This window comes from Rhinopithecus bieti, unplaced genomic scaffold, assembly GCF_001698545.2.
Source record: "Rhinopithecus bieti isolate Rb0 unplaced genomic scaffold, ASM169854v2 scaffold_62033, whole genome shotgun sequence".
Lineage (NCBI taxonomy): Eukaryota > Metazoa > Chordata > Mammalia > Primates > Cercopithecidae > Rhinopithecus > Rhinopithecus bieti.
The window spans coordinates 342,495-354,578 of record NW_016823575.1 but is presented as its reverse complement, the minus strand read 5'-3'; the positions used below and the strand labels follow the sequence as shown (position 1 = coordinate 354,578).

Here is a 12,084-nt window from a genome sequence, read left to right as displayed (position 1 = left end):
CACCCAGGCTGGAGTGCAGTGGCGCATTCTCAGCTCACTGCAATATCCGCCTCCCAGGTTCAAGCGATTCTTCTGCCTCAGCCTCCCAAGTAGCTGGGATTACAGGCGCCTGCCACCATGCCAGGCTAATTTTTGTATTTTTTTTAGTAGAGACAGGGTTTCACCATGTTGGTCAGGCTGATCTCCAACTCCTGACCTCAGGTGATCCACCTGCTTCAGCCTCCTGAAGTGCTGGGATTACAGGCGTGAGCCACTGCATCCAGCCCCATCACTCTTTTTTTTTCTTTTTTAAGACTGAGTTTTGTTCTTGTCGCCTAGGCTGGAGTGCAGTGCCGCGATCTTGGCTCACTGCAAACTCCACCTCCTGGGTTCAAGCGATTCTCCTGCCTCAGCCCCCCAAGTAACTGGGATTAGACGCCCACCACCACGCCCACAAAATTGTTGTATTTTTAGTAGAGATGGGGTTTCACCATGTTGGCCAGGCTGGTCTCGAACTCCTGACCTCAGGTGATCCACCTGCCTCGGCCTCCCAAAGTGCTGGGATTACAGATGTGAGCCACCACGCTCTGCCCATTCATTCCTTTTATAGAAATTAATAATTGGAGCTTAAAGAGCCTCGGTTACTTTTCCAAGCTTACAAAGCCAGTAAGTAGCAAAGTGCTGGCGGTGATTGAAGCCAGTGGTGTTTCCATCAGGCTTTCCTGTTTCTCTGGGTGTGTCGTTATATACATCTTCTGCTTGTAATTATTTGGTGTGGCTTCATTTTTAGATAAACTCACCTGTGATACTAATTTTTTCTTAGCATCTATATTCTTTATATTTTATTTTAGCTGAAGTTAAAAGAAGAAGAACAAGAAGAAGAAGAAAAGGTGAATGGTTTGCCTCCTGAAATAGCTGCTGTGCCTGAGCTGGCAAAATACTGGGCCCAGAGGTACAGGCTCTTCTCCCGTTTTGATGATGGGATTAAGTTGGACAGAGGTAAAGTATATATGTATTTTTTAGCTTTATTTTGAAACCATTTCAAATTTACAGAAAGTTGTAAGATTAATACAGGGAATGTTCATATCCCCTTTCCCAGATTCAGCTATTTTCAACATTTTGCCCCATTTACTTTCTCATTCTGTCTCCATATGTATGTGTGTGTATCTTTTTCTGATCAGTACTTAACACACATCATGCCCATACTCCTTAATACTTTAGCGTATATTTCCTAAGAACAAGTATATTGTTGTTTAAAACAGTAAATTATCAATTTAACATTGTTCCACTATTATAATCTACAGTTTATACTTTCATCAATTGTCCTAATCTTGTCCTTTATCATATTTTTTTTCCTTCCAGTATAGGATCATTTATTGCATTTATTTTTCATGTTCTTTAGTTTCCTTTAATCTGGAATCTTTCCTTAGCCTTTTTTGTCTTTCATGACTAACATTTTTCAAAGGATCAATGGCCATTTATTTTATAGAATGTCCTTCAATTTGGGTATATATATATGTGTGTGTATTTTTAAAACTTCAGATTTGGGTTTAATCTGTATTTGTAGCACCTTAGGATAGGTAGCAAAAGCGATTGATAAGTTATTAAATGGAAAACCTGATCAAGAAATAGCTAGTGCAGAAAGATACAATTTAATTAATTAACTTTGCAAATTTTGAATTCTTTCTCCAGCTTTCCTGCCGTGATCTGCAACAACTTACTTAACTCAGTCTTGCAGACTGATGCTCATTTTCATGTTGGGGTTACCTAAATATTGGTTTTTATTAACTATCAAAATCAGAAGTTCTTAATCTGTGATGGAATTTCAGGGGTTCTCCGACCCTTTTAAAACAATTTGCAAAATGCTGTGTATTGGAAGAAGTACATAGGAATTTGTAAGGAGAAATAAGAGTGGAAAACACTTGCAATTATATAAAAGTGTATGTTCTTATTTTTCCAGTATCGAAGAGCCATTTAAAGTTTTGGTAAGGGGAGGCAACAGGAAAATTAACACACACACATTATTTTTTTCTTTTCTTTTCTTTTCTTTTATTTTATTTTTTTATTTATTTATTTTTGAGACAGGGTCTCACTCTGTCACCCAGGCTGGAATACAGTGGCACAATCTCGGTTCACTGCAACCTCCACCTCCCAGGCTAAAGCAATCCTCATGCCTCAGCCTCCTAAGTAGCTGGGATTACAAGCAAGCACTATCATGCTTGGCTAATTTTTTGTAGAGACAGGGTTTTGCCATGTTGCCGAGGCTGCTCTCAAACTCCTGGGCTCAAGTAATCCACCACACCCAGCCCAGCACATCATTTTGTTCAGATAAATGTCTTTCTGAAAAATGTGAATTTTTCCTACTAGGAAAGAAGGAGGTCAGTATTCTGTTTCCTCTAGAATGGACACAGGACCTCATTTCTGAAAATAATGAGGGCTCTGCTATTCCTCCTATACTTCTGCAGCCCTGTGGCCTTTTGCTATCAGCTCCTGCTTTTTCTGACCCTTTAAAAACATGCAGTTTTGGCCAGGCATGGTGGCTCACACCTGTAATCCCAGCACTTTGGGAGACTGAGGCAGGCACATCACTTGAGGCTAGGAGTTCAAGACCAGCCTGGCTAACATGGCAAAACCCCATTTCTCCTAAAAGTACAAAAATTGGCTGAGTGTGGTCGCTTGTGCCTGTAGTCCCAACTACTCAGGAGGCTGAGGCGTGAGAATCACTTGAAGCCAGGAGGCAGAAGTTGCAGTGAGCCAAGATCAGGCATGCCGTTGCACTCCAACCTGGGCAACAGAGCAAGACACTGTCTCCAAAAAAAAAAAGAAAACTTCAGTTTCTTCTGGAGTGTCCAATACAAATCCAGGCTATTGCTTCAACCTTAGGAGTGAAATTATTGGGAAACTCAGTGGAGTGTGGGGAGCTAGCCAATTAGAGCAGCTAGTTCTCTATTTTCCACAGGAGTCAGTAGTTAAAGCCTCAAACAGAAACATCAAAATTGTAATTCAGTTATTGCAAAGATGGAGGTATACAGTATTACAAGAAAATTAGGTTAAGAATGAGGTCATTTCTGTGGAAATTGGGAATGGTACTGCTTTTTGTAACAAACTTTGAATTTTTTTTCTTTAAAACTGGGTAATTTATAATTTTTTAAAAGGGAAACTAAGCTTTTAAAAGTATGTAAGATATAGTTATGTTTGCTATGTTTATGCTTGCCTTGGCTTCTTGAAATTGAACAAGTTAACACAAATATTCTTCCTTTGCAGAGGGCTGGTTTTCAGTTACACCCGAGAAGATTGCTGAACACATTGCTGGCCGTGTTAGTCAGTCCTTCAAGTGTGATGTTGTAGTAGATGCATTCTGTGGGGTTGGAGGAAATACCATTCAGTTTGCCTTAACAGGAATGAGAGGTAATTAGCCATCAATGGAAGAGAACTATTTTATGTCCAGTTTATTCAGTAAATGTTTCGATTTTGCTACAGCCTATCTTACTGAGGTTTAATATATAATTAATAATTTAATATGAAATGATATAATAGCTAGCATATATTAAGCATATACTTTGTATTACATACTGGTGTAAATGCTTCCTACAGTTGACACTTGGACAATACAAGTTTGAACTGCATGAGTCCATGTACACCCAAATTTTTTTAAGTAAATACATTGGAAAATGTTCTGGAGATTTGTGACAATTAAAAAAAAAAAATGCAGATGAATCCCCTGTAGCCTAGATACATTGAAATAATTTAAAAGTTAAGAATGCCAGCCGGGCGCGGTGGCTCAAGCCTGTAATCCCAGCACTTTGGGAGGCCGAGATGGGCGGATCACGAGGTCAGGAGATTGAGACCATTCTGGCTAACACAGTGAAACCCCGTCTCTACTAAAAAATGCAAAAAACTAGCCGGACGAGGTGGCGGGCGCCTGTAGTCCCAGCTACTCGGGAGGCTGAGGCAGGAAAATGGCGTGAGCCGAGATCCGGCCACTGCACTCCAGCCTGGGCGACAGAGCGAGACTCCGCCTCAAAAAACAAAAAAGAATGTCTTGAATACATCAAACATATGTAGATACTAGTTTGTTTTATCATTTACTACTATAAAATATGCACAGATCTGTAAAAAGTTAAAATTTGCCTGGGCATGGTGGTTCATGCCCATAATTCTAGCAATTTGGGAGTTAGAGGCAGGAGGATCACTTGAGGCCAGGAGTTTGAGACCAACCTGGTCTCTAGAAAAAAATTTAAAAATTAACCAGGCACAGTGGCTTATGCCTGTAATCCCAGCACTTTGGGAGGCTGAGGTGGACAGGTCACCTGAGGTCGGGAGTTTGACACCAGCCTGGCCAACATGGCGAAACCCCGTCTACTAAAAATACAAAAATTAGCTGGGCGTGGTGGCACGCACCTGTAGTCGCAGCTACGGAGGCTGAGACAGGAGACTCACTTGAACCCAGGAGGCAGAGGTTGCAGTGAGCTGAGATCATGCCACTGCACTCCAGTCTGGGCAACAAAATGAGACTCCATCTAAAGAAAAAATTTAAAAATTAGCCAGGCATGGTGGTGTGTGCCTATAGTCCCAGCTACTCAGGCTGAGATGGGAGGATGACCTGAGCCCAGAAGTTGCAGGCTGCAGTGGTGCTGGAGTGCACCACTGCATTCCAGCTGGGGCAACAGAGTGAGACCCAGGCTCTTAAAAAAAATTATAGGCCGGGCACGGTGGCTCATGCCTGTAATCCCAGCAGTTTGGGAGGCCGAGGTGGGCCGATCACTTGAGGTCGGGAGTTCGCAACCAGCCTGACCAACATGGAAAAACCCCGTCTCTACTAAAAATACAAAATTAACCAGGTGAGGTGGTGCATGCCTGTCGTCCCAGCTACTCGGAAGGCTGAGGCAAGAGAATTGCTTGAACCCAGGAGGTGGAGGTTGCAGTGAGCCGAGATCATGCCACTGCATTCCAACCTGGGCAACAGAGTGAGACTCCATCTCAAAAAAAAACCTACCTTATTAATAAATACAGTACTGTAAATGTATTTTCCGTATGATTTACTTAGTAAGTTTTTTTCTCTGGGTTCCTTTATTTTACGAATACTATGTATAATACATACAGTGTACAAAATATATGTTAATTAACTGTTTACATTATTGGTAAGGCTTTAGGTCAACAGTAGGCTATTAAAAGTTAAGTTTGGGGAGTCCAAAATTATACACAGATTTTTGACTTCACAAGGGGTCAGGGCTCCTAATGTCCATGTTAAGGGCCAACTATATGTATTAATTTATTTAATCAACAATCTTGTGAATTATGTCTTACTATCTGTGTTTCACAGGTAAACTGAGACATAAAAAGATAAAATAACTTGCCCAAGATTATACTGACACACCTACTAACTTGAAGCCAAGATCGTAATATTTTATAAAACCAAAAATACCAAAACAGGAGAGTATTGAACAGTAGACAGGGAGTCCCAGCCTTTGCACTCACTATCTTTATGACTTTGGACATCATTTAACCTTAATTTAAAGGAGACATTGAATTTAGATGACCTCTGTGACACCTTTCAAAAAGCTTTAAATTTCAGAGACTACAAATTATTTAAATATTACCTCATTGTCATATAATATTTGTTGCTTGACTTTGGGATCACAAGAAAGAAAACCCCTACCACTGTGTAACTGCCAGTAACTGTGTCAGGTAGGTAATGTGCTTTTCCCCAGGGGAAAAAATGGGTTGAAGAAGTTAAACATTCTGCCCAAACTGATATAGCTGGGTCATAAAACAGGGTTTTGTTTGTTTGTTTGTTTCTTTGTTTTGTTTTTAGACAGGGTCTCACTATATCTCCCAGGCTAAAGTGTAGTGGCATGATCAGGACTCATTGCAGCCTTGACTTCCCGGGCTCAAATGATCCTCCCATATCAGCCTCCCAAGTAGCTGAGACTACAGGCATGTGCCACCATGCCCTGCTAATTTTTTTTAAATTTTGGTATAGACAGGATCTTGCTGTATTCCCCAGGCTAGTCTTAAACCCCTGGCTTTAAGCAGTCCTCTCTTTGACCTCTAAAAGTCTGGAATTACATGAGCCACCACACTGAGAAGCAGAGTTTTTATTTAGTTTTCATTCTGAAGATGCATATTTTTAAATATCTTCATATTATACATATCAATGATAGTTTCATTTCAACAGATTTCTACTGAATCTCATTAATTTATATGAAGTTAATGTTTAGGAAGCGTAATATGATTTTGGAAAGCACGTAGTAGCTGTAGAAAAAACAGACTCAGTCCTTGCTCAGTCTAGTCAGAGAAACTGACTTTAATCAAGTTGCACTGAAAATGATCTTATTGCCTTGCCATTATGGTCAGTGCTGATGAAATGTGGCCCCTGTTTTAATACTCCTATGCTCCAAGGCATGATATTTGCTAACTTTACATGGTCTCCTGATAGCCTAGAGATAAGCTACTTTCGTGTTTACTAGAGTAGTGGTTATTTTCTTTTTTCCTTGAATTTACTATTTACTATCAAAGTTCTTCTCAGACTTTGCCAGATAAGCCATTCCTATGGGCTAAAATCAATGTTTATTGCCTTAAAATGGTTTTCCTTAAAAGTTGTAAAATGTATCTTCATTTTGGCCTTACATCATAACACGATGATTGAAACACCTGCTCCCTGATAAAGTAGCAAAGAGATGTGAAAGTTTTCTCAGATTTATTACTCAAACCGTCTATATGTAGGTATATATTTATTTATTTTTTTTTTGAGATGGAGTCTCACTCTGTTGCCCAGGTTGGAGTGCAGCGGCGCAATCTTAGCTCACTACAACCTTCGCCTCCCGGGTTCAAGTGATTCTTCTGCCTCAGCTTCCCAAATAGCTGGGACTACAGGGGCCTGCCACCTCGCCTAGCTAACTTTTTGTTTTTAGTAGAGGTGGGGTTTCACCATGTTGGCCACCCACCTCGGCCTCCCAATGTGCTGGGATTACAGGCATGAGCCACCGCCCTTAGCCCATAGATTTGTATTTCTAGGAGTATAGGTCTTTTGCCGAGGCTTTCTGTATTTACTAAAGGAAGATGTCTAATGTGGATCCCAAGCTAAAGGGACTAACCCTTAGAGATTGCCAGCCTCTGGGGATAAAAAGAGGCAGACAGCAAACCCCGTGGCCTTCCCAGTGCTGTCATGATGTAACTTCTGCCTTTGCAGCATGTGGTACTGGAAACTCAGGAACCCTCCAGCATGTTCAGGGTAGTGGAGTCCCATAACTTGCCCCCCGAACCAGAAGTGGTAGTTCACAGGTGTTCCATGAATGTCAGTTATCAGTACTCCTCCTAGTATCCCCCTAGGATGGTTGAGCTAACTACATTATGGCAGGGAATTCAAAACAATTAAAGTATAATTGATTTAGTGCGTTTGTGTGTACATATGTAAATATATGTATATCCATATAATCAATTACACTTAACTGTTTTGAGTTCCCTATCATAAATGTATGTTCATGTGTGCTCATATACACATTCATATAATCAGTTATGCTTGAACTGTATGTGTATTTATACATTTACATATATATGCAACATACATACAAAAAGATGGCATTGCATATAGTTGAGATTATCCCTTTGTGCCAGATTTATTTCCACTCAGATAGTTGCTGTCTGTGCATTACTGAAGGGTTAGGGAATCTGTAAAGTTTTGCATGTTGCTGTTGTTAAAGATATCTTTCCCCTTTGTATGTGTTCTGGTAGTTTAGCAACAGTACTGCCTGGTAGAACTTTTTGCGATGACTTATATGTTCTATGTGTGTACTGTCCAATATGATAGCCAGCTAGTAGCCACATGTGGGTATTAAGCAGTTGAGGTGTGCTAGTGTGGCTGAGGAGTAACATTTGTCAGCTTTTTTTTTTTTTTTTTTTTTTTTCAGTTGTAGGGTGGAGGTGTTTCGCTCTGTCACTCAGGCTGAAGTGCAGTGGCACAGTCTCAGCTCACTGAAGCCTCCTCCTCCCAGGACCAAGTGATCCACTTAAACCTCCTGACTAGCTGGGACTGCTGGCACATGCCACCCCACCTGGCTAATTTTTTGTGTTTTTGATAGAGATGAGGTTTCAAACTCCTGAGCTCAAGGGATCTACCCGCCTCAGCCTCTCAAAGTGCTGGGATTACAGGCATGAGCCACCGTGCCCAGCCAGCATTTCTTTTATGTGATAGATTGAATGCTTCCATTCTTATTAGGCCTAAAAGTCTGCCTTCAAAAGAAATACAGATGAAAATAGGATTAACTGAATAGATTTGATGTTGAAAGTCACTTTTCTTTTGAATTTTAGTATTATCAGCATATCTTTCCCTGTCTCTGAACTATAAATGTAACAGACTGAGCAGCTGAAAAGGATCTTTTCTCTTACAAATGTGAATGTTAGTTTATTTAGAACAGGAAAAACAGCATCATAAATGTATGAGTTTGCAATGCATTATAATTGGTGCTTATATTTATTGTTCAAGTGATTTAGCACATTATTTCTCAAAAACGTTAACAAATTTGGGAACTAGCATTTTCTGGAAAACAACTACATTTCCATGACAACCGCGCTGTAAGCGTCACTGTTCCACTTAGCCCTTTCAAATAAAGAATACTGCCATTAACACTAGTGCACATGCAAGTGTACTGAGTAGTTTACTGCAGAACATGGATAGGCTAAAATTAAATTATGTCTACGTTGCTAATTATAAAATTGGAATAAAGTAAATGAAAGTCCATTTGCTGAAAACATAATATTATCTGTTTCCTCTACCTAAAATGTCTCATTCAACATTATCGGCAGGTGTTTTTACACTTCTTCATCACTTGGCTATATAAGTTTGTAAAAATGTGTTTTATTTTGGTTTTCCTTAGAAGTTGTCGAATTTGTGTTCATTTGGGCATTGCTACATTTTAGGCAAGTTTGTCTTTTCCAAAACCTAGCATTATAGGCTGTCCATACAGTGACCTTTTCAAGTATTTCCTGCTCAGGCTGTAGCACAGCACAGTGGTGGCCACATATTTGGCACTCAGTAGATATTTTGTGGCAAGTATTACCACTTGCTTAGGAAAAGCTGTAGAATGAGACAAGAAAGCCAAGACCTTCAAGTCACATTTTATTGGTATAACACAAGTGAATCTTTCTAATTTAAATAAAAAATTTAAACTGAAGTCTATATATTGGGTATATGTGGCCAAATGTCTCCTCCTCTTTAAAAAGAGTTCTTATACAGAAGATGACAGACTATTCGAAAGATAAACTAGCTTATATAATAATCAGTGTCAATTAACTCATTTTTTCTTTTCCCATTTTTAGTGATTGCCATTGATATCGATCCTGTTAAGATTGCCCTTGCTCGTAATAATGCAGAAGTTTATGGGATAGCAGATAAGATAGAGTTCATCTGTGGAGATTTCTTACTGCTGGCTGCTTGTTTAAAGGCTGATGTTGTGTTCCTCAGCCCGCCTTGGGGAGGGCCAGACTATGCCACTGCAGAGACCTTTGACATTAGGACGATGATGTCTCCTGATGGATATCCTTTGGAAGTCTTAAGAGTTTACTGAAACAGTGATTGTGGAGAGAAAGGAGCATGAGAGTGAGAGAAAGCGGGAGTGTGGGAGGGTGGGCGGGGTGGCTCACATTTGTAATCCTAGCACATTGGGAGGCTGAGGCAGGTGGATCACCTGAGGTCAGGAGTTCGAGACCAGCCTGGCCAACATGATGAAACCCCATCTCTACTAAAAATACAAAAATTAGCCAGGCATGGTGGCACGTGCCTGTAATCCAGCTACTCAGGAGGCCAAAGCACGAGAATCACTTGAACGCAGTAGGCAGAGGTTGCAGTGACCTGAGATCGCACCACTGCACTCCACCCTGGGGAACAGAGTGGGACTCTGTCTCAAAAGAGAGAGAGAGATTGGCCAGGCACAGTGGCTCACGCCTGTAATCTAAGCACTTTGGGAGGCCGAGGCAGGTGGATCACGAGGTCCGGAGATCAAGACTATCCTGGCTAACACGGTGAAACCCCATCTCTACTAAAAATAACAAAAAAATAGCCAGGCGTGGTGGCACGTGCCTGTACTCCCAGCAACTCAGGAGGCTGAGGCAGGAGAATCGCTTGGACCTCGGAGGCTGAGGTTCCAGTGAGCTGAGATTGCGCCACTGCACTCCAGCCTAGGCGACAGGGTGAGACTCCATCTCAAAGAAAAGAGAGAGAGAAATTAGTGAAGAGATGGAATATTACCTAACAGCATTTGGTAAATTCTAGTTTATTTTACATAAAAAGCAGGTATGTATGTAAAATTATGTGGGGTCGATCTCCAAAAGTGATGACAAATATGAGGTCATGTTTCCCTTGCTTGCTATTCGATTTTACCATTATAAAACAAGGACTAGAACACAAAGATTGGACTTACTGTCTTGTGAATTGGGAATTTCCTCAAAAAATATCCCTGGAGTTTGTCGGTAACCATTCTATAACTCTTCAGTTGACACTGATGCTGACTAATTTGCTGTGTATCTTCCCATTTTTCCTGTTACTCTTCCAAGATGTCAAAGCAAAACCTTATTTCATAGAGTAACGTTTGTTATTTGTCCCTTTCGCTACCTGCCAGTCCACAGTAATCATCTGTTTGACTCTTAACAGGAAACATTTCTAAATTGCTATTAAAATTTAGAGTATACTCCGGGGTGTGGTGGCTCATGCCTGTACTCCCAGCACTTTGGGAGGCCAAGGCAGGCAAATCACTTGAGGTCAGGAGTTCAAGACCAGCCTGAACAACATGGCTGAACCCTGTCTCTACTAAAAATATAAAAATTAGCTGGGCATGATGGTGGGTGCCTGTAATCTCAGCTACTCAGGAGGCTGAGGCAGGAGAATCGCTTGAACCTGCCACTGCACTCCAGCCTGAATGACAGAGCAAGACTCTGTCTCAAAAAAAAAAAAAAAAAATTTACAGTGTAAATTAACTGGGCGTGGTAGCACATGCCTATAATCCTGTAGTCCCAGCTACTCAGGAAGCTGAGGCAGGAGGATCGCTTGAACCCAGGAGGAGGTTGCAGTGAACTGAGATTGCACTACTGTACTCCAGCCTGGGCAGCAGAGCCAGACCCTGTCTCAAAAATAAATGAATAAGCAGAGCCAGACTGTCTCAAGAATAATAAATAAAGTCAAAAATTAAAACACAAAATTTAGAGTGTAGACTACGATGGCCATGGTTACTTTATTCTTTACTGGGAAAACGTGGTGTTGTGCTTTCCTATTTCCTATTCTATTTTTCAATAATTAGGAAATGACAGAGAAAGGATCTGTATTTCTGACTCTTGCCTAGTACCTACCACTAGGGTAACTGAAATCGATTTAACTATTAGTCTTTGAATTATCGAGACAGTATTTTGCTGAATTACAAAATTTTGTATGTAATTCTCTTTTAGGTTCCATTAAAGGGTTTAAGTTTTTGCTTTTTAGTTACATTTTGAAATACATTTGAGTTACAATAAGTAAAACATACCTCTTTCTGATTAGAAATTAACTGCTGTTTTCGTTATTTTTCCTTAACTGCTGTCCACCTTTGAAATTTTCAGACTTTCCAAGAAGATCACTAATAATATTGTTTATTTTCTTCCAAGAAATGCTGATATTGACCAGGTAAGCCATTACTGAAAAGCTTCCATGAGTTTCTGTCTTAACTGTTACAAGTGCAGTACAAGATACAGGACGTTTCCTTACCAGAGAATGTGTTTTTGAGAAGTCCCTGACTCACTGACTGTTCTTAGAAAACTGGAAGTATCTGGAAGTTATATTAGATGTAGACAGGCTCATTTGAGTACTTGAATAATGAGAGGAAATCACTGTTTATCATGCAATTTATGCTGATTAACTTTTTCTAGTTACATTAACACTTTCACAAAGAGAAAGTTAACTTTTCTTTAACTTGTGTTTTGGTTTATTTCAAAACTTTCCAGAATTGGAGTTGGTGATTCATGTTTTAGCCTCTAGAGGGAGTAATGACACTAGGGAATAATGAAACTAAGAAAGACTGAGATTTCAAGTGTATTTTTTTTTATTATTATTATTATTTCAAGTGTTTTTTTTTTTTTTTT

The 12,084-nt window shown here is 40.2% G+C and overlaps 1 protein-coding gene across 1 annotated transcript in view; it reads left to right on the top strand.

Moving 5' to 3' along the window:
* Positions 1-12,084, top strand: part of TGS1 (trimethylguanosine synthase 1) — a 50,346-nt gene that overhangs the window by 27,977 nt on the left and 10,285 nt on the right. Inside the window, 5 exon segments of the mRNA XM_017861653.1 lie at positions 831-861; positions 863-978; positions 3,244-3,387; positions 9,298-9,514; positions 11,551-11,629. Coding sequence (XP_017717142.1) covers positions 831-861; positions 863-978; positions 3,244-3,387; positions 9,298-9,514; positions 11,551-11,629 — 587 coding nt within the window.